Genomic DNA, 27,420 nt, shown 5'->3' with positions numbered 1-27,420 from the left:
TCCCACTTTTCTGGGGGGAAAGGGGGATCAGGCTACCAGAAGAGCAAGGACTTAGTCTTAGAGTGGATGGGTGTGGTTTTGCCCCCAGAGGGCAAGACCAGGCCAGGCAGTGTGCATTGGATCCACCTTGCTTGGTGTGCTGAGTATGGGGAGCTCGGTGCCAAGAGTCTCTCCTTGCTTTTGCCTGGAGAGGAGGACACCCCAGGCTGGGAGGGACCATATCACCTGCCCTGCCTTCCCCGCATCTCCACCTGACAGTCATGGGAAGGTGAGAACACAGTGGGGAGAGCTGGTTTGCATAGCTGTGATGGCCAGGGAGGGCTTGGAGGAGTCATGGAAGGTTCTTGGAAAGGTGTCTGCCTGCCCCAGGGGAGGGCCAGACTTCGGGCCTTCCTGATGCAAATCAGCCATCCCAGACACGGGAGAGCAAGGGGAACCCCATTCACAGCCGAGCCTGACTGTAGCCATAGCAACCAGAGTTGGTTTGGGAAAAAAGCCCCTCTGTTGAGCCAGGGGAGGCAGCTGGCGGACACTGCCGAGCGAGCAAGCGAGCAGGGGCTTTGATCAGAGGGGCAGGTCAAAGGAGCAGGGAGAAACCCCAGGATCGGCCAAGCCTGGGGTGAGAGCACCTCTGGAAGCCCAGTTGGGCACTCCCTGCTAGGGTGTGGCTGAGAAGCGCAAGAGGGGCCATGCCACTATGGTGTGACTCCCACCTCCTCCCTGGCCACAGGCTTCAGTGGGCATCTGTGCCAGTATGACGTGGATGAGTGTGCCAGTACACCCTGTAAGAACGGCGCCAAGTGCCTGGATGGGCCCAACACCTACACCTGCGTGTGCACGGAAGGTAAGGGAGGAGAGGCAGTGTGGGGTCCAGGGGACGGGGCAGTCGGCTGGGAAAAGGAGATTGGTGAGGCCTTGGTTTGGGAACAAGAGCACAGTTCAGTTCAGCTCTGGGCCCAGGTGGGGGTGGTGAGAACACCTCAAAATATGACACACCCACGTCGGTCACTGATTTGACACATGAGCTTGGATCTGGTTAGCCATTCCTTGGATGGGGACAGCTGAGTGTCTAGAGAACCACTGGCCCTAAGCCCTCTTGTGCCTTCCCTCCCCTGATCCAGGTTACACAGGGACCCACTGTGAGGTGGACATTGACGAGTGTGACCCTGACCCCTGTCATTATGGCTCCTGTAAGGACGGTGTTGCCACCTTCACCTGCCTCTGCCAGCCAGGCTACACAGGCCACCACTGTGAGACCAACATCAATGAGTGCCATAGCCAGCCCTGCCGCCATGGAGGCACCTGCCAGGACCGCGACAATGCCTACCTCTGCTTCTGCCTCAAGGGGACCACAGGTGCCTGGCCAGGGCTGGTGACTGGTGGGTGGGGCAAGGTGTAGCTTGGGAGCTGACCACCCCATGCCACCTGCTCCCCAGGACCCAACTGTGAAATTAACCTGGACGACTGTGCTAGTAACCCCTGCGAGGCGGGCACATGTCTGGACAAGATTGATGGCTATGAGTGTGCCTGTGAGCCAGGCTACACAGGTGCGTTTCCTCAAGGGATAAGGACAGTCCAGCCTGAGGTCAGAGGAGGAGGTCAGGCCTGGGGGGATTCTGGGGCTAGTTGGGGGTCCCAGGGCTGAGATGGCATAGGGCAGCCAAGCTCAGGTGTCAAGGTGACAGCCTGGGCCATGAGTGAAAACCACAGACAGGCTGGGAATGCCCCCACACTCTTATCCTGGTCAGTGCTGGCCCTGGCCATGTCAAACATGACAGCTTAGCAGGCCAAGAAGTAGTGGTCAGCTCTCTGAGGCCAGGCTGCTGGGCAGCCATTCTGCCTCTGCCACCCACCATCTGCCCTTGAGCAAATCCTCGGCCCCTGCAGGCTCCAGGCTGTCATCAGTCATAGGGGATTTCAGCAACTCCTGCCCCGGGAGCTCCTGGGAAGACAACAGGAGGAAGTAGACACTGGCACAGCAGCCACACGGTCACTGCTATGTAAAGCAGTTTGCCCCATCTCGGAATGACTGGGAGGAAGGTTATCAGATTAGCAGACAGGGAAGCTGAGGCCCAGATGGGGAGATCTCAGGTCCCTGGAGGGGTGGGCCCTGGGTGCTGTGCTCAGTGTCTGAGTCCCCACCCTGACTGCAGGGAGCATGTGCAGTATCAACATTGATGAGTGTGCTGGCAACCCCTGCCACAACGGGGGCACCTGTGAGGACGGCATCGCTGGCTTCACCTGCCGCTGTCCCGAGGGCTACCATGACCCCACGTGCCTGTCTGAGGTCAACGAATGCAACAGCAACCCCTGCATCCACGGGACCTGCCGAGACAGCCTCAACGGGTACGAGGCAGGCGGGGGCTCTTGTGTAGACCCCCACACACCACCATATTGGGTGTCAGGGAGGCACCTGCCTGAAGCTCAAGGTGCCTGCAGGTGGCCTTGGCTGCCCGGGTGGGTGGGTGGATGTTCCTGTAAGGACAGAGGGCCATCATACCCAGACAGCTGTCCCGGTCCTCTGTCCGCCTGGTCTCCTCCTTGCGGCCCTGAGTTGTATGTCCTTACAGCCATTGTCATCTCAGGACATAGGTCCTAAGGGATCCCAAAACATCCTCTTGTGTAGCAGCCACAAGGAGCGTTTCTGACATTTGTGATATGTGTGGCACCACTTTGCTTGGAAGGGGCCATTTAAGTCATTTTGAACAGAGGAGGTCAATACATTGTCAGGGTCACACAGCCGGGCAGCAGAGGTGGGCCTCTGGCTCTGGACCCTTCATCAGTAATACTGATTGCACCGTCTGCACTGCACAGTCTCCGATCTGGTGTAATGAAACCCTTGCCATGGTGTTGGGCAAGGTGGGTGCCACCACCCTCACTTTAAAGGACTTCGAGTGTCCACGTGAATGGTCATCTCCCTGACATCAAACCATGAGACCATGGAAGAGCCGGGAGGGCCCAGAGTTCAGGCCTGCACCACCTAGGCCATGCTGACCTGCAGTGTTGTCACTTTTCCAGGTACAAGTGTGACTGTGACCCCGGGTGGAGTGGGACAAACTGTGACATCAACAACAATGAGTGTGAGTCGAACCCTTGTGTCAATGGTGGCACCTGCAAAGACATGACCAGCGGCTATGTGTGCACCTGCCGGGGAGGCTTCAGTGGTGAGTAGGGCTGGGCTGTCACAGCAGAGAGTGTCCTCCCAGGTGGCCCAGGACTGGCAGCTGGCAGGGAGTTCAGGGCCCGGGGTTGCAACCAGCACAGCGCATAGCATCCTCTTCTGGGTTGGGCCCTGGCTTGCCAAGGAGGGGGTGGGGGGCACCGGAAAGGGACAGGCCCTGGGCTCCTGCAGTGGAGCCCTGTGGCGATGCCTGGGCACTGACCACCCGCTGCTGCCCCTCTCCCTCCAGGCCCCAACTGCCAGACCAACATCAATGAGTGTGCATCCAACCCATGCCTGAACCAGGGCACCTGCATTGACGATGTCGCTGGGTACAAGTGTAACTGCCCATTGCCCTACACAGGTATGGAAGGCTGGGGACACTCCAGCCACAATCTGCAGTGGTGACTTTCTCGGGCTGGGCTTATCTGTTGCTCACTAGGCATTCTGGAAGGTTCAGCTGTTCAGCGAGGGTCTTACGCCCCACAGCACTTAGTCATAGCCCTGTAGTGTAAGCAGATGTCGCGGATGCCTGGAGGGGAGTTTTTGGTATCGATGGGTCCTGGTGTTTTATCCTTTCGTACTCTTTATGGGAATTAGCATGGTAGAATCCTCTGCAGGCAGGATTGGGAGCTAGGCTATTGACCTCCATGGCCTGGCGTCCACTCTGCATGGGCCTCTGGGGGCTGGGTGAGTCTCCTCCACTGGCTGGGCCTAAGGATTCTTTTGATGGCGGCCTCTTTGTTTGAGGGGACAAGGAGCTCTCTGTTCTGGTGAGCAGAGGCGAGATACATCTCCCTGAGTGTCCAGCCCTTACTGTGAGCCCTGCCAGGGGGATGGCGGGAAATAGGCCCCCTGTTGGAGAGATACGCAAAGCGTTGAACATGAAAGTCCAGGGCCTTGCACCGCCCCCTGGGAACGGCCAGAGGGGATGGTTGGGCCCCATGCTGCTGACAGGCCCTGGGCGTCCTGAGAGGGCCTGGGCAGGGTGGGGGTCCACGCCTGTGTTCCCATGACACTCGGCGGCCCATGGTCAGGATGGTGTTTTCTTTCACCAAAGTTAGAGGCCTGGATTTTGTCTCCCATGTCGGTCAGTGAGGAAACTGTCAGCAGCTGGGAGCACCCTGTGTCCCTCTCGGACTCGTTGATATCGGGCCTGGCGGGAGGAGCCGGCCTGTGCTGACCCGCTTCCTGTCTGCCCGCTTCCTGCTTCCCTTTGTACAATTGCCGGAAACTCTGGCGAAGTTCCTGCCTGCCCAGGTCACCATGGAAACCGATAGAAAGAGAGGCCCTGGAAAGTCACAGCATCGGGCAGGGGACACTGTGAGAGGCGGGGAAGAGAGCACTTCCTTCTTCTTGGCGGCCAGCCAATGGCTATAAACAGGAAAAGCAGCCTAGGCTGTGGGGAGCGTCACCCCCAGGGTGCACAGTTCCCTTGGTGGCTCACCAGGCTTCCCAACCCAGCCTGAGGCCCTGAAGCTGTGTTCATGCTCCCTGACAAGTGGCTTGGCAACTCCTCTAGGGTGGTGACAGACCTGTCCCTCTGTCACAGCCTTGTCAATAGCCCTCTGTGACCCAGAGCCCCAGGACCAGCTCGGGAGCTTTTTCCTTGTCACTGGGAGACGAGGGACTCAGGTGGGAGCGAGCTGAAGGTCCCCATAGGCTGAGGCCGCCTGTGCCGTTCTTGCTTCTGGGTCCTCCGCCAGGTGAGGCCCAGGCTGTGCCCCACAGCCTGTGGGAGACAGGACCTGGCTTCAGGGTGAGGCCATTCTCTAGTTCGTCTTCAGCTTCAGGCATTTGCCCTTGGCCCACTCCTCCCCCAGGGTTAGGGTCTGGGCTTGGCCAGAGAACACGGGGTCCCTGGCATATTTGCCTGCTACAGGACCAGCTGAGGTTGCTGATGGTGGATGACCAGGAGGAGCCATGGAACCTAGGGGCCCTGGGTTTCACTGAGTGTCTTTCTTCCCCAGGGGCGACTTGTGAGGTGGTGCTGGCTCCGTGTGTCCCCAGCCCCTGCAAAAACAGTGGGGTATGCAAGGAATCTGAGGACTACGAGAGCTTTTCCTGCATCTGCCCCACAGGCTGGCAGGGTGAGGCTGACCTTGTCCTGACTGGACTGGGACAGGGAGTCCAGGAGGTCCAAGGGTCCTGGGTCAGTTCCAGGCAGGAGGGAGTTGGCACCCATCTTTAGAGATGAGCGAGCACATGGGTGCGCAGAAGCCTCATATTTGGGAGATTTTATAAGCAGGAACAGACCTGACTTACTTGGCACAAAGCTGGGAACAGAGGACAGTGCTGGGCTGAGGAGGCCTGCCCTGGGGGGTCGGCTGGAACAAAGGCCAGGAGGTAAAGGTTGTGGTGACCAACTGTCCTCCTCACCTTGCAGGGCAGACCTGTGAGGTTGACATCAACGAGTGTGTGAAGAACCCGTGCCGGAACGGCGCTTCCTGCCAGAACACCAATGGGGGCTACCGCTGTCTCTGCCAGGCTGGTTACACAGGCCACAACTGCGAGAGTGACATCGATGACTGCCGGCCCAGTGAGTGGTGCCCAGCTCTGTCACCTCTGTGCTCAGGCGTCTGTCCTCTCGGAGGTCACAGACAGGGAGCTCCTTGCTTTCAGATGGGAGAATGGCTGTCAGTGCCCACCCAGGTGGTGTCAGCTGGCCCAGACAGGCTGAGCTCTCACCTGGATCCACCTGTAGCTAATAGGGACATGCTAGAAGGTGGCTGCCACCTGTGGAGCACCACTGCAGGCCTCACATGGGCTGACCAAAGTGGCTCTGGAAAGCTCTGCAGGCAGCCTGCCCAGCCAGCCCAGCCCCTCCAGCTGGCAGTGACATGGGGCAGAGGCATCAGGAGCCTCACGCGTGCTTATGTGATGAGACCGATTCTCCATGACCGTGCTGCACTCTGGCTTTCTCAGTCCTTGTCAGGCCCACTGAGGGGCAGGACTCTCACGCTGCCCCCATCATGGGTCACAGCCAAGGCTTGGAGAATCCGAGGGCCTGCCTGGCGCCATCCACTGGAGGGGAGGGTTGCAGAGACCGCCACTCACCTTTGATTGGTCCATCGAGTGTGAGACGGATATGGCTTGTCCATCTCACCGTGGAGCCTGAGTGGGGGAGTGAGCAGGGAGTGGGAGCACAGAACCCAAGCACAAGAGCGGGTGTAGCCTAGGGTAGAGGGGCCCCAGTCAGTACCTTGGAGGTTTGTCACAAGCCCTGGAAGTGCTGTGCCACTCTTCCAACCTTATCCCCTGCAGCATGGGTTGGTGCCCATGCTTAGGCTTGCCCTCCAATCCCCTGCAGACCCATGTCACAATGGGGGCTCCTGCACGGATGGCATCAACATGGCCTTCTGCGACTGCCTGCCCGGCTTCCAGGGTGCCTTCTGCGAAGAGGACATCAACGAGTGTGCCAGCAACCCCTGTCGCCATGGCGCCAACTGCACCGACTGTGTGAACAGCTACACCTGCACTTGCCCTGCGGGGTTCAACGGGATCCACTGTGAGAACAACACTCCCGACTGCACCGAGAGGTGTGTGGGGCTGCAGGCAGGGCTGCATGGACTGTTCTAGATGCAGACCTCACAAGGGGCCACCGTGGGGGACCTGGCCTAGCCTCAGCAGAGCCGGGGGGGGAACAGTGTCTGACAACCTGGCACCCCAAGCAGGTGTCTGCCAGACCCAATGGGCACTCAACACTGATTGAATTGAGTCTGACATTGTTCATTGTATTGCAGTGCTCCTCCTGAAAGGGCCATTGTGACCCTTTCTGTGATCTAGAACCAGGAAACCCCATAGTTTATACAGCAGAATCCGTGTGTCTCCTTCTATCAGACAAGAGCTTGTTTCCTTTGTGCCTTGGTTGTCAGGAAGCCAAGTGACATACCTGTTTCCCATAGTTTTCTGATTTTTCCCTTGTTTTTCTTTTAACCACCACACGCCTCTGTGTATTGTAAAGCCCTTCTCAGAAAAACGGTAGAGGAGGGAGGCATGGCATGACATGTGTCTGCTGGGGAGGTGCTTCCTTCCAGTGAGAATCTCCCTGCACCCACTCACCCCCTGCCCTGCTGCTCACCTGCCTTCAGCTCCTGCTTCAACGGGGGTACCTGTGTGGACGGCATCAACTCCTTCACCTGCCTGTGTCCACCTGGCTTCACGGGCAGCTACTGCCAATATGATGTCAATGAGTGCGACTCAAGGCCCTGCCTGCACGGTGGCACCTGCCAGGACAGCTATGGCACCTACAAGTGCACCTGTCCCCAGGGCTACACTGGCCTCAACTGCCAGGTGAGCTGTGACTGCGCAGGTGTGGGCAAGAGGACCTGAGAGGCCTGTGTAGCCACTGGGGAAAAGGAGAGTCAGACTCCGGTGGGACACATGGTCCCTGGGGATCTGAATGGTCAGTGGTGCCCAGGCCCTGGGCCAGGCTGCCCTTCAGGGGCTCAGGGAGGTGCAACTGAGACCCTCCAGGTTCCGTGGCAGGAACTGGGAAAGCTGGTGCTTTGGAGGAGATAGGCAGGCGTGTGGACGATGTGCTGGTGCTCGTGGACATCATATCTATCAGTTAGAAAAGGCGTCCAGACTACGTCCAGTGGGTCTGGGTTTGCTGAGGCCCTGAGTGAAGGCGAGAGAGGAGGAGTTCAACTGCTCCTGGGGCAGGAGGCGGGGGACTCGGGGGAGGGGGCTGTGAGCCCTGTGAGCAGCCTAGAGGTCTCCATCCTTACTGCCTATTCCCTGTAGGATGGGGACACCATCTCCCATTGCAGGGGATCTTTGGCTAACATCCTTTCTGAGCTGCTGGGGGATTGGGACAACAGGTGGATGCCCCAATTGTTAGCTGGCTGGAGGGTGGGCAGCAGGAAGGCACCCCAATTGACAGCTGTCAGGGGTGAGGCCACTGACCTCAACCTGTCCTCAGAACCTCGTGCGCTGGTGTGACTCCTCCCCTTGCAAGAATGGTGGCAAGTGCTGGCAGACTAATACTCTGTACCGCTGCGAGTGCCACAGCGGCTGGACAGGCCTCTACTGTGACGTGCCCAGTGTGTCCTGCGAGGTGGCTGCACGGCGGCGAGGTAACTGTCACAACCAACCCCACAGGCCCTTGTCCTGGCCTAGCCCAGGCCCAGGATCCCCCAACACCCACCAGGTCAGAATGGCATGGGCCAGGCCCGTGGTTGTCCTCGGGAAGGGAGCCCAGGCCTCACCTGCCTCCTGTCATGTCCCCCCACAGGCATTGACATAGCTCACCTGTGCCAGCATGGAGGGCTCTGTGTGGACACAAACAACACACATCACTGCCGCTGCCAGGCTGGCTACACAGGCAGCTACTGTGAGGATGAAGTGGATGAGTGCTCACCCAGCCCCTGCCAAAATGGGGCCACCTGCACCGACTATCTGGGCGGCTACTCTTGCAAGGTGTGGGCCGTCCCGAGGTGGGGGTATGTGGCATGAGTGTTGCCACACAGGGGCTTTGATTGAACTGGGAGCTGGCACAGCTGGGCAGACTGAACCTGACTGACCTGTGCACAATTAAGGGAGGGCTGCGTAATCAGGGAAGGTTGCCTGGAGGAGGAAAAGAAGGGCACCCTTTCCCCCAGTTTGTGTCTGGGCTCTGCTGATAGCTTCCCTGAGGCCCTCGCCTCTGCTATGGGACAACTGGGCAGTGACTATGAACTCTGCTCTGGGTATGCTGGTCAGGTGTCTTCCTCCAGGGCTGCTGGGCAGGGAGGCTGGAGGTATCACTGGGCACAAACACCCTTTATGTGGCCCTGTCAGCCTGCACGGTGGTGTGGGAAGATTATCCTGTTACAGCTCCAACTGAGCTGCTATCCTGCCCTGTGCTCTGTCTCCCTGCACAGTGCATGGCAGGCTACCATGGGACCAACTGCTCTGAGGAGATCAACGAGTGCCTGTCCCACCCCTGCCAGAATGGAGGCACCTGCATCGATCTCACAAACACCTACAAGTGCTCCTGCCCCCGGGGTACACAGGGTAAGGCCACCACCAGAGCGCTGGGTCCAGAGAGGGAAAAGCAAACAAGTCACCCAGTGACTGGCCAGAGGTGTCCTGGAATCAGTCAGAAACCCCATTTTGCCTTGTGGAGCCAAGGGCAGCTGCAGAGCCAACCAAGGAAGGGGTCCACATGGAGTGTCCCAGCAGGAGGCCTGTACCTGCACTGTCCCACCTGTGTGCTCCCAGTCCTGACTGCCTGTGGGGCCAGGAGACACACGACAAGGTGGGGCTGGGGTGTGGCCAGTGTCAGCCCCTGATGGCATCCTTTGTTCTGCAGGTGTGCACTGCGAAATCAATGTGGACGACTGCAACCCCCCTCTTGACCCCACCTCCCGCAGCCCCAAGTGCTTCAACAATGGCACCTGTGTGGACCAGGTGGGTGGCTACAGTTGCACCTGCCCGCCCGGCTTCGTAGGAGAGCGGTGCGAGGGTGACGTCAACGAGTGCCTGTCTAACCCCTGCGATCCACGCGGTACCCAGAACTGTGTGCAACGCATCAATGACTTCCACTGCGAGTGCCGTGCCGGCCACACTGGTGAGTGCTGTGGGCTGGTGGGGCTGGCCTGGGGTCAGGCAGGGTCTGGCGCCTCACCGTCCACTCACGCAGGGCGCCGCTGTGAGTCTGTCATCAATGGCTGTAAGGGCAAGCCATGCAAGAACGGGGGCACCTGCGCCGTGGCCGCCAACACTGCCCGCGGATTCATCTGCAGGTGTCCTGCGGTAGGTACAGCCTCTGCAGGAGGGCGGGAAGAGGGGAGGTGGGGAGGCCCTTTGCCCCATGCTCTTGCCTCAGTTGGACCTGTTCCGTGCACACCCTCACCCATCTCCAGTCAGCCCAAGAGCCTCAGGCAGAGGCTGGGGGTGGAGCCCTGGGCCTCCTCATCCTCACTGCTCTGAGCTCATTTTAAGTTTTTCTTCCTTGCTATGCTGAGATGAAACTCGGGGGTCTCACACATGTTAGGCAAGCATTCTATCACTCAGCACCCCAGCCCTTCATTTTAAAAAATTAGTCTGCCTAGCAAGCATGAGGCCCTGAGTTCAAACCCCACTATCAAAAAAAAAAAAATTTAGTAAACTTTAGTTTTAAGCAGTTTTAGGCTTACAGAAAAATTGAGGGCAAGTGCAGAAGTGTCCAAACTCCCCCACCCCATCTTGGTTACCATCTTGCCTTGGAAGTGGGTCACAGTGAAAGGGACACCAATATATTGTTACTCACTGTGGAGAGAATATATTTTCAGGGCTGTGCTGCTCGGGGCAGGCCGCAGTCCCCTCTCCCAGATAAGGGACTGGGCCAGGCCTACACTAGGGTGCATGTGTCTGGTGGTCAGCTGCCTTCCCTCCCAACAGGGCTTTGAAGGTGCCACGTGTGAGAACGATGCCCGCACCTGTGGCAGCCTGCACTGCCTCAACGGTGGCACGTGCGTCTCGGGCCCTCGAAGCCCTACCTGTTTGTGCCAGGGTCCCTTCACGGGCCCTGAGTGCCAATTCCCGGCCAGCAGTCCCTGCGTGGGTGGCAACCCCTGCTACAACCAAGGCACTTGTGAGCCCATGTCCGAGAGCCCTTTCTACCGCTGCCTGTGCCCCGCCAAGTTCAATGGACTCCTGTGTCACATCCTGGACTACAGCTTCACGGGTGGCGCAGGGCGGGACATTCCCCCACCACAGATCGAGGAGGCCTGTGAGCTGCCCGAGTGCCAGGAGGACGCCGGCAACAAGGTCTGCAGCCTGCAGTGCAACAACCATGCGTGCGGATGGGACGGCGGTGACTGCTCCCTCAACTTCAACGACCCCTGGAAGAACTGTACACAGTCCCTGCAGTGCTGGAAGTACTTTAGCAATGGCCACTGTGACAGCCAGTGCAACTCAGCTGGCTGTCTCTTCGACGGCTTTGACTGCCAGCGCACAGAAAGCCAGTGCAAGTAAGGCAGAATTGTCTTGGTGTCCCGGGGCTCATGGACTCATAGGGATAGCTGGGCCAGTGGAGGAAGGACCAGGCTTGAACATGACAACACGGGGACAAGGGGCAGGTCTGGCCCAGGGAGTGGGGGGCATCCGCAAGGCTGGCAATGGTGGGAAAAGGCTCCAGGCTGGAAGGCAGCCTGAGCATATCCTGTTCCCCACAGCCCCCTGTACGACCAGTACTGCAAAGACCACTTCAGTGACGGTCACTGCGACCAGGGCTGCAACAGTGCCGAGTGCGAGTGGGACGGGCTGGACTGTGCAGAGCACGTGCCCGAGCGGCTGGCGGCCGGCACGCTGGTGGTGGTGGTATTACTTCCCCCCGAGCAGTTACGCAACAACTCCTTCCACTTCCTGCGCGAGCTCAGCCACGTGCTACACACCAACGTGGTCTTCAAGCGAGACGCGCAGGGCCAGCAGATGATCTTCCCCTACTATGGGCGCGAGGAGGAGCTGCGAAAACATCCCATCAACAAACGCTCCACGGCGGGCTGGGCCGCGCCCGGCTCCCGGCTCAGCCAGGCCACGCCCGCACTGCTCCCTGGTGGCAGCGGTGGGCGCCAACGCAGGGAGCTGGACCCCATGGACATCCGTGGGTGAGTAAATCAGCTCCATCTCCAGGGCCTCTTGCGAGCTCTGCTTGATCCTCTAGGCTGCCCCTGGTCACGCGGTGCTCACCCCATTTATACGAGACGAGACAGAGGTCCCAGGAAGACCTGGGACTTTAGGGCTGGCACAGTCAGAGCAGAGGCAGCATTCCCAAGCAGGGCTTTCGGCCCCACAGCCCATGTTCTTACTGCAGTCCACCCTTTTCCTGGTGCCTGGGAGGCTTTACTCCTTCACCTGGAAGGTGGTTTTGAGGTTCTGCTATGCACCGGGCATTGGGGACAGAGCTGACTGAAGCCTCCAGAGGCTCCAACAGGGCCGATTCTACCCTAGACAAGAGTGCAGCTCAGTGCCTGTGACCACTGTGTCCTCACTGAGGAGAGGCAGGCTGGGGGCCCTCTCAGAGGAGTGCTACAGCTGGACCCAGAAGGCTGAGGAGTTGAGCACAGGCCATGTGGGGGGAGCACAGCGAGAGCAGCTCATGGATGCTGTGCAGAGTCACCCGGGGCAAAATCTCTGGCTCAGCTCATTGGCCCACATATCCTGCTTCTGGGGGGCCCTGTAGCCTCCCTCCTGGTCCTTCTTGAGCTAGGGAAGCTGGTACCTTGGAGTATCAAGGCTTCAGCAGTTCCCATTCGTGGCTTTTCCAGCCGTAATGGGCAGAAGCATATTGTCACAAGGAGGCCACATTAGAATCCTCAGATGGGCACCCTGGCTGGTGTGTAAACCTCGTCCCTACCAGCTTCTTGTCTGCTACCTTGTGTTTCCTCCTCCTGTGCTGCTTCTGTGGGGCCCAGGCACAGCTCCTGGAAAGGCCCTGGGCCCCTGAGAACATTCTTTGTCTCCCAAGATGAAGAAAAGGAGTATTTGTGGCATGTAAGGAAGCCACAGGGACAACAGAGCAGGGGGAGCACGTTGTGTGGTGAGCACCTGCTGTGTTGTGTCCAGGCTGAGTACTGGAGGCTTCACTGGTGGGCTCAGGGAGACAGGCTACTTCCAGGGTTGTTGCTATCAGACCTGTTCCCTGCCCTCAGGATAGGTGTAGAGGTCAGAGCTGATGCCCAGGCACTGAACTGGGCTGGCTGGCACTGGGGAACTGGGCTGGCTGGCACAGGAAGCATCTGGACCCAGCCCTGACTGGTGTGTCCACAGGTCCATCGTCTACCTGGAGATTGACAATCGACAGTGCATGCAGTCGTCCTCACAGTGCTTCCAGAGCGCCACCGATGTGGCTGCGTTCCTGGGGGCGCTGGCCTCGCTTGGCAGCCTCAACATCCCCTACAAGATCGAGGCTGTGCAGAGTGAGTGGCCGGCAGCCTAACTCCACAGATGGCTTGCATGGAGGGAAAATCTACCTAGGAGGGGCTCAGCCTGTTTATCTCCCCCCCACACCATTCCTAAGGCTCTCTCCCTTCTTGTGCCAGTTGCCACCACGGGTGTGGGTCCTGCAATCTACAGTTCAGGAAGTGCTTCTGGAATTTTCTGGATGGCACACCTCCTTGCCAGTGGTGACAGCTGTCGGCAGAGCTGCCTCAGGGGATGAGCACCCCCACCAGAAAGTGGGAGCCTTTTTCTCTCCCTATCCCTTCCCCCTGATTTTTCTTTGTTGGGTATTATTTCAAAATCATTACAGCTTTTAAAAAAAAAAAAAGAGAGAGAGAAAGAGAGAGAGAATTGATCGGTGTCATGTGAAGTGTTGAAGTTTGTATCTTGAAAATCCCCCTAAATCCTTTGTCTTAGCAGCTCAATGTGAGTGCAGTGATTTGAAGTTGGCTAATCCTCCTCCCTGAAAGGGAAAAAGTGAAAGCCGTCTCCAGACAGAGTCGGCTGCTGCTGGAGAGAATTTAGTGATAGTTTGCAATTCTGATTAATCGCGTAGAAAATGACCTTATTTTGGGGGGCGGGATGGAGGAGAGTGGGTGAGGAGGCGCCGGCCGCAGAGCCAGTCTGCCGCCCCCCGGCCACCGGTCCGCTGCATAGCTGCGCCTGACGTGGGCGCCCGCCCGGGTCCCCTGCCTGCAGGTGAGACCGTGGAGCCACCGCCACCCTCGCAGCTGCACCTCATGTATGTGGCCGCAGCCGCCTTTGTGCTGCTGTTCTTCGTGGGCTGTGGGGTTCTGCTGTCCCGCAAGCGTCGGCGGCAGCATGGCCAGCTCTGGTTCCCCGAGGGCTTCAAGGTGTCAGAGGCCAGCAAGAAGAAGCGGCGGGAGCCCCTCGGCGAGGACTCTGTGGGCCTCAAGTGAGTGGACACTGCCCCCAGCCCCCGGGGAGGGGAAAGCATGGCCCGGCTGGGCATCCTTCTGGGGGTTGGCCTCTGGGCCCTGCCCCGACATTGAGCCAGGTGCATGGGTGACAGACAGGTGGACACCTAAGCCATGGCTGCAGGGTATTTCTTGGGGAGCCCACTCAGTCTTGCCTGTGACCCCCCTCGCCCAGGCCTCTGAAGAATGCCTCAGATGGTGCCCTCATGGATGACAACCAGAACGAGTGGGGGGACGAAGACCTGGAGACCAAGAAGTTCCGGGTGAGTCCAGCGGGATTCTGGGCTATCCCAGAAGAGCGTCCAGTGCCTGGGGCTCTGTGTGATGTGGTTCTCTGCTCATCCCCTCCAAACTTAGTTCGAGGAGCCAGTGGTTCTTCCTGACCTAGATGATCAGACAGACCACCGGCAGTGGACGCAGCAGCACCTGGACGCCGCCGACCTGCGCATGTCTGCCATGGCCCCCACGCCACCCCAGGGCGAAGTGGACGCCGACTGCATGGATGTCAATGTCCGTGGGCCCGGTAAGGCCACCTGATCATCCCCCTTACCCAGTGTGGACTGAGAGGCTGGCAGGGGAGGAGGAGAGCTTCCAGCCAGGAGAAGGGTGAGGAGCCCAGGAAGTAGGCTCCCTTTCTGAGTTGATCCTCCAGGCTCCCTCTGCTCCTGTAATTTCACCCTTGCCCCTGAAAGGCTGCTTTGTGAGATAGCAAAGTGTTGATTTTCTAAGAGCACATTTTGTATCTTTTTCTTGGGTGGGTTTTGGTGTGAGGTCTTGGGCAGGAGAGACAGCAAAACTGGAGAGGTCTTCATCGCCCACTGGCAAGTTGACAACTAGACTTGGGCTCCGTGCTTGAGAAACTCAGGGTGACTTCAGCAGCCCTTGGTGGCATGGCAGGGCCACAGCACACCGGAGTCATGGCTGGGGACTGGCTCTCCCTGACTGAACCTCCTTTGCTTGTTTCTACAGACGGCTTCACTCCCCTCATGATTGCCTCCTGCAGCGGCGGGGGCTTGGAGACAGGCAACAGCGAAGAGGAGGAGGACGCACCAGCGGTCATCTCAGACTTCATCTACCAGGGTGCCAGCCTGCACAACCAGACAGACCGCACTGGCGAGACCGCCTTGCACCTGGCTGCCCGCTACTCACGTTCCGATGCTGCCAAGCGCCTGCTGGAGGCCAGTGCAGACGCCAATATCCAGGACAACATGGGGCGCACCCCGCTGCACGCGGCTGTCTCTGCTGACGCACAGGGCGTCTTCCAGGTAGGGAACGGCTGCCCATACAGGGCCACCACCCTGGTCTGGGGCAGCAACCTGACTTTTGTGGCTCTGTGAGTCTTGATTCTGAGTGTACCTTAGGCAGAGGCAGCTGATATCCCCACCCTGGACCTTTGCATGCTGAAAGAAGCATGCTGGGAGGGAGTCGAGCTCCTCTGTTACCCCCTGGGGAAGCCAGAGGTGGCCAAGTGGGAAGTGTAGGGAAGCTGCAGGGTGAGGCAGTGTGTCTTCTTTACCCCCACCCAACACAGGCTCCTGTCTCAGGGTCACGGGTCCTGCTGGAGGTCCCAGTCCCAGTGCTGCTGGCCTGCCAGCCTCTCCCCTTCTTTTCAGCCATGGCCATAGGCATAACCCATTCAGCCATGGCCATAGGCATAACCCATGGCAATAAGAAGAGGTCTTTAGGGGTGCTGCTTAAGGCCTGCCAACCAGGGCTCTGGCCTTGCTGGGGAGCCTGGGACCAGTCAGGATAGATTTAGGGATTTGGATGCTGGGTCTCCAGAGATCATCCTTAGCAGTGGCTCTTTCTGCACGCTGCCAGCTGGTGACCACCGCTACCAGTCCCCAGGCTTCATTCTGCCCTGGAGCAGGCTCAGGTGGGGCACAAACCAGACATCACCACAAAGCTTGCACTTAATAATCTCTTAGCTGGAGTGACACACTGTCATTCTGCAGAAATGAGAAACTGAGGCACAAGAGGAAAATCAAAATGAGCCCCAGGGGAGGCCCTGTCCATGCTTGGTGTGTGCCTGTCCAAACGGCTCACTTTGCACATGGAGACAAAGATCGGAGGTCACTCTGCAGGAGTCCAGGCAGTGCTGCAGGTTGCTGTGCGTATGTGTTTCTCACCAGCAAGCATATAGTGACTAAGATTCCTGCCTGTGACTCAGGGCAAGGCACACCCTATCCTTTTTGCAGGAACCTAGATGGATGCAGCCTAGCTCAGCGGTCCTGAGTATGGTGGAGTGCTATGAGCTGGGGTTACAACCCAGCTGCATGCACGGTGGTGGGCAGGAGCTTCACTCCTGTTTTGGAGGTGGTCGTGGCAGCCAGAACCATTAGATGAGGCCACAAATGGACCTCCACCGACACCAATGGGCTGGACTGGGCTGTGTGGGCTCTGGCTCCTCCTGCACCATGAGTGCTCATCTTGCTGAAGCTGTTCAGATACAGAGGGGACAGGGTAAAGCTGGGCTCCGGTCCAGACACCAGTTTTGGCTGGAGGCATGGGGCTTATGTTTGCTGCCCCCTCACTGGGTCCTTCCCTGTCCAGATCCTGATCCGGAACCGAGCCACAGACCTGGATGCCCGCATGCACGATGGCACGACACCGCTGATCCTGGCTGCCCGCCTGGCCGTGGAAGGGATGTTAGAGGACCTAATCAACTCGCATGCTGATGTCAATGCCGTGGACGACCTGGGTAGGCCCAGGATGCAGCCCAGCTGGCAGGGATGTGTGACGGCTGCCTGGTCTGCCCCTGACCCACTCTATATCCACTTCCCCTCCAGGCAAGTCGGCCCTGCACTGGGCAGCTGCTGTGAACAACGTGGATGCCGCCGTTGTGCTCCTGAAGAATGGCGCGAACAAGGATATGCAGAACAACAAGGTGAGCTGAGGGCTGGGGCTGAGGCGTCACCTCGCCCACAGAGTGGTGGTGGGCATTCCTGGGCACATATGTGTAGGCTGCCAGCAGGACATCCTGGACACTGCTAGCTCTCCTGACCCCCCCCCCAAGTGCAGGCAAGCCTGGGACCTGGGGCTGCAGCACAGAAGACTCCCTTTGCCCTGACCAGGAGCTGGGGCAGTTGCAGCTGTCCTCTGGCACCGTTACCCAGATCTCACCTTCTGTTCCCTACCAAATGATGGCTCAGGTGGTGCAGGTTCAGCCAGAAGGCTGGGGTGGGGTGGTTCTGTACCCTCCTGCAAAGCTGAGGAACCTGCTCCCTGGTCCAGCCCACGGCCATCCATTTCCCTGAGAGAAAAGGAAATGGTTTGCTGATCGGGGCTGTGCTTCTCCTGCCTCACTGGATGAGGTGGATTGTGATCCACTGCCTGTGATTGGGTTCCTCTGGCACTTGGGTTCTGAGGTACAGAGTTTCCAACTCCCTCACCCCACATTGCACATAGCCGGAGCTGCGTGCAGGTGTCAGACATTAGGGGGTGCTGTTGGACTTAGGTCCAGCACGAGGCCTGGGGCATGATCGTGTCCATCCTGTGGGAGAGACAGAGCCTCAGAAACTCAGGGACAGGCTGATGGGTCCCTACACCTTGGAGGTTCTTCTCACACCCAGAAGCCTCACCAGAGCATGTAGCATGTCTGCTAGGCAGAGCCAATCTGGGAAGGAGCCAAAATTCCAGGGCCACTGGTGACCCTCTAGACAGAAAGTTCCTTCCCTGTGTGTCCATAGATGTCTTCTAGAGAGCCCTGAGCCCTGAAATTGCTGCAGTATTTTGCATCTGTGCATTTTGGGGAGGAGAGTAAACGGCCTGCAGTTCAGACCCTTTTCAGTGGTGTCTATGACCACACACAAGTAAAGCCCTCTGGATTTAGCATAAAGGGTCCCACCAAACCCTCTGGTTGGGTGTCAGATGATATAGGGTCCGTCCTGAGGGAGGAGGGAGTGGAACTACTGCCCCCGCACCTCCCACCAAGGTGGGGGGGGGCGGGTGACCCGGCAGGTCCCCATGCCAGGCCCAGCCCTTCACCTGCCCCATGCCCCATGCCCATGTTCCCCAGGAAGAGACACCCCTGTTCCTGGCCGCCCGGGAGGGCAGCTACGAGACTGCCAAGGTGCTGCTGGACCACTTTGCCAACCGGGACATCACAGACCACATGGACCGCCTGCCACGTGACATTGCACAGGAGCGCATGCATCATGACATCGTGAGGCTACTGGACGAGTACAACCTGGTGCGCAGCCCCCAGCTGCATGGCGCCACCCTGGGTGGCACGCCCACCCTGTCACCTACACTCTGCTCGCCCAATGGCTACCTAGGCAATCTCAAGCCTGCTGCACAGGGTAAGAAGGCCCGAAAGCCCAGCACCAAAGGCCTGGCCTGTGGCAGCAAGGAAGCCAAGGACCTCAAGGCACGGAGAAAGAAGCCCCAGGATGGCAAGGGCTGCTTGCTGGACAGCTCAAGCATGCTGTCGCCTGTGGACTCCCTGGAGTCACCCCACGGTTACTTGTCAGATGTGGCCTCGCCACCGCTTCTGCCTTCCCCGTTCCAACAGTCTCCATCCATGTCTCTCAACCACCTGCCTGGCATGCCTGATGCCCACTTGGGCCTTGGTCACCTGAACGTGGCAGCCAAGCCAGAGATGGCAGCGCTGGGTGGGGGCAGCCGGATGGCCTTTGAGCCTGGCCCCCCACGCCTCTCCCATTTGCCCGTGGCCTCCAGCACCGGCACCGTCCTGGGCACCAGCAGCGGAGGGGCCGTGAATTTCACTGTGGGTGCAGCCACGAGCTTGAATGGCCAGTGTGAGTGGCTGACCCGGCTGCAGAATGGCATGGTGACAAGCCAGTACAACCCGCTGCGAGGGGGCGTGGCCCCCGGCTCCCTGAGCGCGCAGGCGCCCGCCCTCCAGCACGGCGTGATGGCCCCGCTGCACGGGAGCCTCTCTGCCAGCACGCTATCTCAGATGATAAGCTATCAAGGCCTGCCCAACACGCGGCTGGCCACCCAGCCCCACCTGGTGCAGACCCAGCAGGTACCACAGCAGAGCCTGCAGATACAGCAGCAGAACCTGCCCCCTCCAAACATCCCACAGACCCAGAACCTGCAGCCGCCATCACAGGCGCACCTCGGAGTGACTGCAGCGGGCAACGGGCACCTGAGCCGGAGCTTCCTGGGCGGGGAGCCCAGCCAGGCAGATGTGCAGCCGCTGGGTCCCAGCAGCCTGACCGTGCACACCATCTTGCCCCCGGAGAGCCAGGCCCTGCCCACGTCACTGTCATCCTCACTGGTCCCATCCATGACCACTGCCCAGTTCCTGACTCCACCCTCCCAGCACAGCTACTCCTCCTCGCCTGTGGACAACACCCCCAACCACCAACTGCAGGTGCCCGAGCATCCCTTCCTCACCCCATCGCCTGAGTCGCCTGACCAGTGGTCCAGCTCCTCCCCACATTCCAACATCTCCGATTGGTCCGAGGGCGTCTCCAGCCCGCCCACCAGCATGCAGTCGCAGATCGCCCACATTCCAGAGGCGTTCAAGTAAACAGCTGCCCGAGGGACCCTAGCTTCCGTTCCCAGGCCCTACAGGGTGGGCGTTTCCAGTGCTCCAGGATGCAGGGGCGACCAAAGGAGCCTTTAAAAAAAGAAATGTTTTTATACAAAATAAGAGGAGAAGGATTTTGACTTTTTTTTTTAGTATTTATTTATGTACTTTTATTTTACACACTGCCTTTTTATTTATATGTACTGTTTCCTATGACACCAGGTAAAAACTTTTTTATCTGTTCCAAGAAAAAAAAAAAAAACAGCTAGTTCTCAAGGTTATGATTTTCCTACTTAGGGTGAAGATTCTTTACATGTTTGTAAAATATGAACAAAGATTCATGATTTATAAATGCCATTTATTTATTGATTCCTTGTTTTTGCAATCCAAAAAGAACTAATGTTGGGGAAGGGACATTTGAACCTGCGCTGCTCAGAAGCCACCCCCCCTCAAGTCTGTTCCCCGCCCCCCCCACCGCCCCACATCCCCTGGTGCCCGGCCTCTCCCCAGATGCCGGCTGCCCTTCCTCCCAGCCTCACCTGTGTTTTGTAGAAGATGCTTCTAGAGGTGGGCAAAACCTTCACACCTTGGGCACACGGGCTAATTTGTGTCTAAAACAGGAAATTTAAGTTAAATGATGTGGTTTGTATGTTTGGGTGTTCCTAAAATGTGCTTTGAAAGATGTGTTCTTGGCAGTACCGAGAGTACGCTCCATGGTACCAATCATGAGTCTTTGTTTCGGATTCAGTGTTACGTAGTGTTCACTGGTATCGCAACTTCTTCCCTCCCGCCCCGCACCCACCCCCGCCCCCTGACGTTACATTTAAGCTTTTCTTGCAGTGAGTGTGCGTGCAAGGTGCTGCCACGGGGAGGAGCCCTGCCCTCTTCTGGGGAAGGACCCTGCCTGGGCCATCCCTACTGGGGCCCAGCACCACTCCTCGAATAGACAGCATCGTCCAAATTCGACAGAGGATGGACTGTTGCAGCCTGGGTCTGGGCTCCCCGGACCTGACTGCTGAAGGGCTCTTGTGTGTAGAGCAGACTCGGCAGAGCAACCTGCCCGAGATTTTAGAGAAGCGAGGGCTGGGTCCTTTGGTCCTCTCCCAGCAGCCCGTCTCTGCCGGGTGCCGTGTCCAGCCTCAGTGCACCCGCTGGAGGGTGGCCTGGGCCTGTCCTCGGGCTGCCCTCCTAGTTCAGGGGGTGCTTGCCCAGTGGAGCAGCAGGCTCCTACAGCATCAAGTATAAGCCTGTGGCGGAGTAAATGTCTGTAAATATGGTTTTAAAGATGGATTTTGTTTAAAAAATCTAAATGAACAAGTCTGTCCTGTGTCAGGCTGATGAGGGATGTCAGAATGTGACTCAGTGAGGCCCAGGCCTTGTGACCTGCCTGCAGCTGCCAGAACCATAGCTCCTAAGAGCACAACCCAGGGACGGCCTTGCTGCTGCCCGCCCACCTGCCAAGTCCCCGCAGTCCCCCATGTGCTGGGGGAGGGGGGGGCGCCGCTCAAGGGCAGGTGCCCATCTCCTCAGGGCAGCTCCTCCCGGCTTTACTGGGAGGCAATGTTGTGCCATCCCCAGTGGTATGACCAGACACCTCTAAGATGTTGATTCTTACTGTGTTTTATAAAATAGAGTGTAGTTTACAGAAAAAGGAAACAAAAAAAAAAAAAGTTATCTACATGCAAAACTGTAGATAATAGAAATGATGTATTTTTTTCATCTTTTTTGTTAACTAATTTGCAATAAAAATAATCCTCTGGATTTTGCTAAATTTGGCAGTGTTTGGCTCATCTCTGGGGGTGGGAGACCATCTTGCCTTGAGACTGCTGGAGTCTTTGGGCCTCTCCGGGCAGGAGAGCAATGGAGGGGTTGCTGGTCCCCATCCAGGGTGCTGGGGATCACACCATTTCAGAAGTCCCATAGGTGTCTACAGCCCACCTGAGCCAGGCACTGAGCAGGGAGGTGGGAACCCAGCTGCAAAGCAAGGCTGCTGCAGCCTGAGGAGAGGGCCTTAGATTTGGAAGAACCCCAGGACAGCGGCTGCCCCCATCCCGTTAGCTTGGTGTTCTCCCATCTCTTATAGCCACAGAGGGACACCTTGCTGCTGGTAGCCAAGACCCAGAAAGGTGGGAAGGGGCCTCAGGGTAGTGACAAGACCCCTTGGTAGGCAGTGAGGACTGCAGCCACTTGGGAGGACAAAGGGAGCCACAGGCCTGACTAAGCAGGGCGGAGTGGGGCACTGCATGGTGAGTCTGGAAGGTACTGGGAACCAGAGTGCTTTCCAGGGGACAAAGTGGGCTGAGTGGAACAAAGCCAGTGTGGTCCTGAGGCTGGTCACCCAGGAGTTCAAGCACCAAGCAGCTCAGTGTAGGTGTGGGTCACCTTCTCTTTCTCCTACTGGGCCTCTCCACCTGGCCTGTCACTTCAGGGCACACCAGGGCCTCACATCAGAGTGACAGGAAGGAGGCTGATGTCCCTGTTTGACTGCAAAGTGCTGTCTGCCCCAGGTCTGACCATCCAAGAACAAATGTGAACCCAAGATTTCTCCCCTGTGTTGGGAGGCAGAGGACACTACGTGAGGCCTGTACTGTGTCCCTGCAGGGCATAGAGCTGCACACCGGGACAGTGGAGAGGCGGGAGGTCCCAGGAGGGAGCCCACACTCCAATTAGGGTAAGTGGGCTGATTCTCTGCTTCAGAGGCGGGAGGATTAAGCCTGACTTCTGCCTGAAGAACTCCCAGAACCCCAAAACTCCACTTGGCAGTGAAGACAGTGGACTGCAGACTCAAACAGGTCCATGTGTCTGTGTGCGTCCTGCAACATGGCTCCCAACAACACAAGCAGCTGGACATCCCTCAGCTGATGGATGACTCGCGTGTGACAGGAAATTGTCACCTTGGCTGCACCACCTGGCACACATCCAGAGTGGGTCTGGGTATATTGAACACTTGAATCATGGAGGAGCAAAGCAGACAGCCCTCCCCATGTGAGTGGGCCTTGTCCAATCAGTGAAAGGCCTGGGCGGAGTACCCTTGCCTGCTGTGGAGCTGGAGCTACAACACTGGCCTTTTCTACCTTCACACCCAGCCTGAGACATCGGCCTGGCCTTTCCTGAGTCTCTAGCCTGCTGGCTTTTGGATCAGAACTTACCCCCTTGGCTCTCCTGGGTCTCCAGCTTGCTGACTGTAGCTCTCAGGCTGTGACAGCCTCCACAGCCATGTTCATCAATTGCCCAGGATCAGCCTCTGTCTGCATGTATATCCCATTGGTTGTTTCTCTGCAGAACCCTGACTAAAGCACACACAATGGAATATTACTCAGCCACGAAAAGGACCAGAGCTCTGATGCCTGCTACAATGTTGATGATCTGCAGAGCACTGGGCTCAAAGAAGCCAGTCACAAAAGACCATGAGTTGTGATTCCATTCTTATGAAATGTCCTCAATAATTAAATCCGTAGGCAGAAAGCAGACTGGCCCGTCCCCTGTGCTGGGGAGGACTGGGCATGACAGCAGGACATTCTGGCACTAGGTGCTACTAGCAGAGGGAGCTGTGAATGCTAAAATGGTTCATTTATGATCTGTGAGTCTCGCCATAATACATTACTTCTAAAAAGAGAGAAAGAACTAGTGTGTCAACCTTGTAAAGTCCATCCCCACAGATGCAAGGACAGGCTGCAGGGGAACCACTGCTCTTTTTTTTTAGATAGGGTCTCGCTATGTGGCCAGGTTGTCATCAAACTCTCCATCCTCCTGCCTCAGCTTCCCAAGTGCTGGGATTACAGTCATACACCACCATGCCTGGCTTGTTTGTTGAGATGGAAATGGCATGTTTATGTGGGCTCCTTGCTCTTATCAGGGTCTGGCTGACCTGGGCAGACACCATCCCACCATGGGAAGGACAACTTGTATGCCACAGTCTGGCACAGAGAACAAAGACGCTTGCTGCAAGATGGTGTTGCACTGGCTGGGAGTCAGAGGACACTACAAGGGGCCTTACAGAGGTCATTAAGATGGACGCTAATCCAGCATGGGTGCTGGATCAGGACACAGTCAGGCACAGAGGTCACGGAGAGAAGATGGCTTCTGCAGGCCACAGACAGAGGCTTTGGGAGGAGCAAGGCCTAAGGAGGAACCAGCCCTGTGACACCTTGACCTTGGACTCCAGCCTACAGGACCGAGAGAGTAAATGTCTGTTGCTTATGCTGCCTGGTCCTTGGTGTTCTGTTGCAGCAGCCCCAGAAGATGGATCCAAGACCTCAGGTCACCTTTCAAGAGCCAAATACATCTCCCAGCGACACATCCCCTGTAGCCTAGCGGCACCCGTCTGCTCATCTGGACACCTGCCCCGGGTTCCTGCTGGAGGGGTGTCACACCCCCAGGGATCTGGCAGCTTACAATTTTCAATACTCAAGGAGGCAGTAAGTCAATCCAAGAGTGGTCCTTCACCCCCTCAGGCTTCCTCCCTCCATCACGGTCTGTGCAGTGCCAGGTGGAGTTCCTACCTCTCCAAGGAGAAGGGCTTCCTCAGAGCAACGCTGGCCCACAGAAACACAATCAAAGCCACACAGGCCATTTGAAATATTTCGGTAGCCACATGTAAAAGGTTAAAGGAAACAGGGAAAGTGTATTTTAATAACACATCTCAGATATTGATCTACAATATTGATCTACAATATTATCTTTCAACAAATAATTGATAACAGCTCATGAGAGACTTTGGTATGATGCCTAAAATCTAGCCTGCGTTTTGTGACACCTCCCGCTTCAGGATGGACTGACTGTGCTGCACGTGGCTTGTGGCTACTGTCCTGGACAATGCAGACTAGACTTCAAAAGAAGACCAAGGTGAGCCAGGCACCCCTGTCACCAGCCCAGAGAAACAAGCTGTGGCATTGGTGACTTGCTTCTTATTGTCCGAGTGAACCCCAAATGTGGCTGGGCAAAGAGGGGACCCCCAAGGGCATCAGTTACTACAAACCAAGGTTACCCCAAGACCAAGAAGTGGAGTATCACAGCCCTCCAGCTACTCAAATGGCCAACGGCCACTTCTTTCCTTACCCAGAAAGTCTTGCTCCCCCAAAACATCAGAGGTGCTGAGAGATGGCATTGCTTTTCACTGCTGCAGCTCATCATGGAGCAGTGGTAGCCCAGCCCAATCCACAACCACACAAGGACCTGTGCTGGAGGGGACGACACCGCCAGCACAGACAGACAGTGGAGCGCTCCTGGCGGTACATGACCCCGACACTATGCAATGTTTTGCTTTTCTGTCAAGGTATTTTGACACTGTACCTGAACGGGGTGATCCAATGTGGCCCCAGCAAGTTGAGACCACAGCAATAATCCCAGATGGCATCTGGCAGGAGGCCAGCGGGTGGGAAATCCCAGTCAGGGAAAACAGGATTTGTTGAAGGAGGCCAGGAAGTACTGTGTGCACTGTGGGTCTCTAGGAGGGGTGTGTAAAGAAACCCCCTCCCTAAGGACTCTTGTATCTAGGGAGTCTTAGGTACAGGCTCAGTGGGGCTGCTCTGGGGAAATGCTGTCCCAGGTGTAGGCTTTAAGGATATCTTGAGTGGCCTCTCACTGTCCATCCTGCATGAGTCCTGACTGCTGTGGTATTGTGTTCCCACTTCGCACTTGGCAGCTGTGGGACTGGAGGTCCCCAGAGTGTCCCCATGGGTATAGAGCTGGCCTCTTGGGCTTATGTGTGGACAGTTCACAGCCAATACAAAGGTCCCGTCATACCAAGTGGTGTGTGGCGAGGACTCCAACATAGTGCGGTCGTTGTTATCACCATGGGGGTCTTTGTGCTCTACCTGTGCACATACACCAGGATCATTCAAGCCTGCAGCAGCCCCGGCTACCATCCACACAGCAAGGTGGAGACACCCTGGCTCAAAGAGGCTGGTGAGTCTGCGCACTGGAGATTCATTTGCCCGCCCCATGCAGGTACTGGTGGGAAGTCCTCTGAGGTAGACTTGCAGCAGTCTTCACATAACCTTGACCTTGCAGCTCGTTCCTGGGCCTCAGAGCACGTGATGTGTGATCAATAAACATTATGAATCTATAATTCTCTAAAGCACCGTCCTGTTCCTATGACTCTGGATGTCTTTCACCGCATTGTTTCTGGATGAAAGTGTTCTCCAGTGGCTGTGTATGTAAACACACCCTCCACTAGAGGGTTTGTCACTCTGGCACTGAAAAAAGCAAGCCAAGCCATGGGAAAAGTGTGACCTACCTAAGTTACTTATTTTCTGTTAACCCCTGTTTCCTTGTCTGAGAAAGGAAAGGGGAGATGTGGATGGCCGGCCTGCCTGGCCACATCAGGCCAGGTTGCTTGCCAGGCATTGGCGGTGCCCGTGGGGCGGGATGAGAGGAACTAGATCTTTGGTACTTAAAAGCAACGCTATGGGACTTGAGGATTAAACCACTGGGCTCAGCTTGAAACATAACCATTTCCTGTTATTCTATCATACTCAACTCCAGGAGCATTTATGCAGCACCAACCACTCCCAGGGAGTCCATAGGTGAGTGATCCCCTGGAGGGGGCTGTGTCTGGGGTTTTGAGGGCCCACACCTTCCTCTGGCCGCAGTGGGGGCAGATGTGGAATGAGCTCAGACCCACCCTGAGGCCAACACCTTGAGCTTCCTGGAGGGCTGAGTTGGAGGTGGCTCTCTGCCTCCCCCTGCTGACCACATCCCGCCAGTGCCCTTTTGGCCAGCAGGTGATCCTCCTGATGGGGACTTTCACCATGTTACCCATGACCATCCCCCAACAGTGTTATCACCCGCATTTCACATGAGGAAACTGAGGCTCAAACAGACGGATGAGAGCTGGGCACTGGCGGCTCACCCCTGTAATCTTAGCTACTCAGGTGGCAGAGATCAGGAGGATGGAGGTTCGAAGCCAGCCCAAATAGTTTGCAAGCCCCCATCTCGAAAAAACTCATCACAACGAGGTCTGGCAGGGTGACTCAAGGTGCAGGCCCTGAGTTCAAGCCTCAGTCCTGGGAAAAAAAGAAGAGATGGATGACTGACCAAGCTCACCTATTCGAGCCAGTGCTATATGGGTCCAAAAAGGGAACACCTTCCTTCACAGGACTAAGGGGACCTATAGGGTCACGTCACTCAGCAGTCACTTCAGATGAGGAAACTGATGCTCAAGGAGGCCACTTTGCCAGGTGGCCAGGAGTCCAGGCCACAGCCAGCCCAGCCCATGCATCCTTCAGACATCAGCACTCCTCCCAGCTCTGCCAAGGCCCTGTCCCTTCCCTACCCACTGCAATTTTAAATCCCAATGCTTCAGGCTCTCACCCTGCTGCTGTGCCTACTTACATGACTGGTGTGTGTGACTGGTGGCACTGACCGAGGGGCTGCACAAGCAGTTACAGTGAGAGAGCCAGATCCCAGTCCAGGGGATCACCTGGGGTTGGCTTTACTGATCAGTCTGCCCCAGCAGCTCTGCCCTCACCTAGGGAGCCTGAACTAATGCTGGGCCCTGGCTTTTTTTTTCTTTTTTCAGTTTTTTTTTTTCTTTTATTATTCATATGTGCATACAAGGCTTGGGTCATTTCTCCCCCCTGCCCCCACCTCCTCCCTTACCACCCACTCCACCCCCTCCCTCTCCCTCCCACCCCCTCGATACCCAGCAGAAACTATTTTGCCCTTATTTCTAATTTTGTTGTAGAGAGAGTATAAGCAATAATAGGAAGGAACAAGGGTTTTTGCTGGTTGAGATAAGGATAGCTATACAGGGCATTGACTCACATTGATTTCCTGTGCGTGGGTGTTACCTTCTAGGTTCATTCTTTTTGATCTAACCTTTTCTCTAGTTCCTGGTCCCCTTCTCCTATTGGCCTCAGTTGCTTTTATGGTATCTGCTTTAGTTTCTCTGCATTAAGGGCAACAAATGCTAG

The 27,420-nt window shown here is 57.0% G+C and overlaps 1 protein-coding gene across 1 annotated transcript in view; it reads left to right on the top strand.

Moving 5' to 3' along the window:
* The window catches only part of Notch1 (notch receptor 1), a 46,153-nt gene extending 24,878 nt beyond the window's left edge, over positions 1-21,275 (top strand). Inside the window, exons 10-34 of the mRNA XM_020183444.2 lie at positions 731-844; positions 1,122-1,355; positions 1,437-1,547; positions 2,154-2,346; positions 3,019-3,164; positions 3,411-3,524; positions 5,131-5,250; positions 5,547-5,699; positions 6,471-6,699; positions 7,252-7,453; positions 8,085-8,238; positions 8,397-8,581; positions 9,025-9,157; positions 9,456-9,713; positions 9,786-9,898; positions 10,526-11,097; positions 11,302-11,733; positions 12,896-13,044; positions 13,766-13,982; positions 14,180-14,267; positions 14,362-14,527; positions 14,974-15,269; positions 16,558-16,705; positions 16,794-16,891; positions 18,023-21,275. Coding sequence (XP_020039033.2) covers positions 731-844; positions 1,122-1,355; positions 1,437-1,547; positions 2,154-2,346; positions 3,019-3,164; positions 3,411-3,524; positions 5,131-5,250; positions 5,547-5,699; positions 6,471-6,699; positions 7,252-7,453; positions 8,085-8,238; positions 8,397-8,581; positions 9,025-9,157; positions 9,456-9,713; positions 9,786-9,898; positions 10,526-11,097; positions 11,302-11,733; positions 12,896-13,044; positions 13,766-13,982; positions 14,180-14,267; positions 14,362-14,527; positions 14,974-15,269; positions 16,558-16,705; positions 16,794-16,891; positions 18,023-19,504 — 6,107 coding nt within the window. The 3' untranslated portion in view covers positions 19,505-21,275. The remainder of the gene's footprint in view (positions 1-730; positions 845-1,121; positions 1,356-1,436; positions 1,548-2,153; positions 2,347-3,018; positions 3,165-3,410; positions 3,525-5,130; positions 5,251-5,546; positions 5,700-6,470; positions 6,700-7,251; positions 7,454-8,084; positions 8,239-8,396; positions 8,582-9,024; positions 9,158-9,455; positions 9,714-9,785; positions 9,899-10,525; positions 11,098-11,301; positions 11,734-12,895; positions 13,045-13,765; positions 13,983-14,179; positions 14,268-14,361; positions 14,528-14,973; positions 15,270-16,557; positions 16,706-16,793; positions 16,892-18,022) is intronic.
* Positions 21,276-27,420: the final 6,145 nt, after the last annotated feature.

Source organism: Castor canadensis, chromosome 13, assembly GCF_047511655.1.
Source record: "Castor canadensis chromosome 13, mCasCan1.hap1v2, whole genome shotgun sequence".
Taxonomy (NCBI): domain Eukaryota; kingdom Metazoa; phylum Chordata; class Mammalia; order Rodentia; family Castoridae; genus Castor; species Castor canadensis.
The sequence above is the reverse complement of the archived record's forward strand: the minus strand, read 5'-3'. Positions and strand labels throughout refer to the sequence as shown.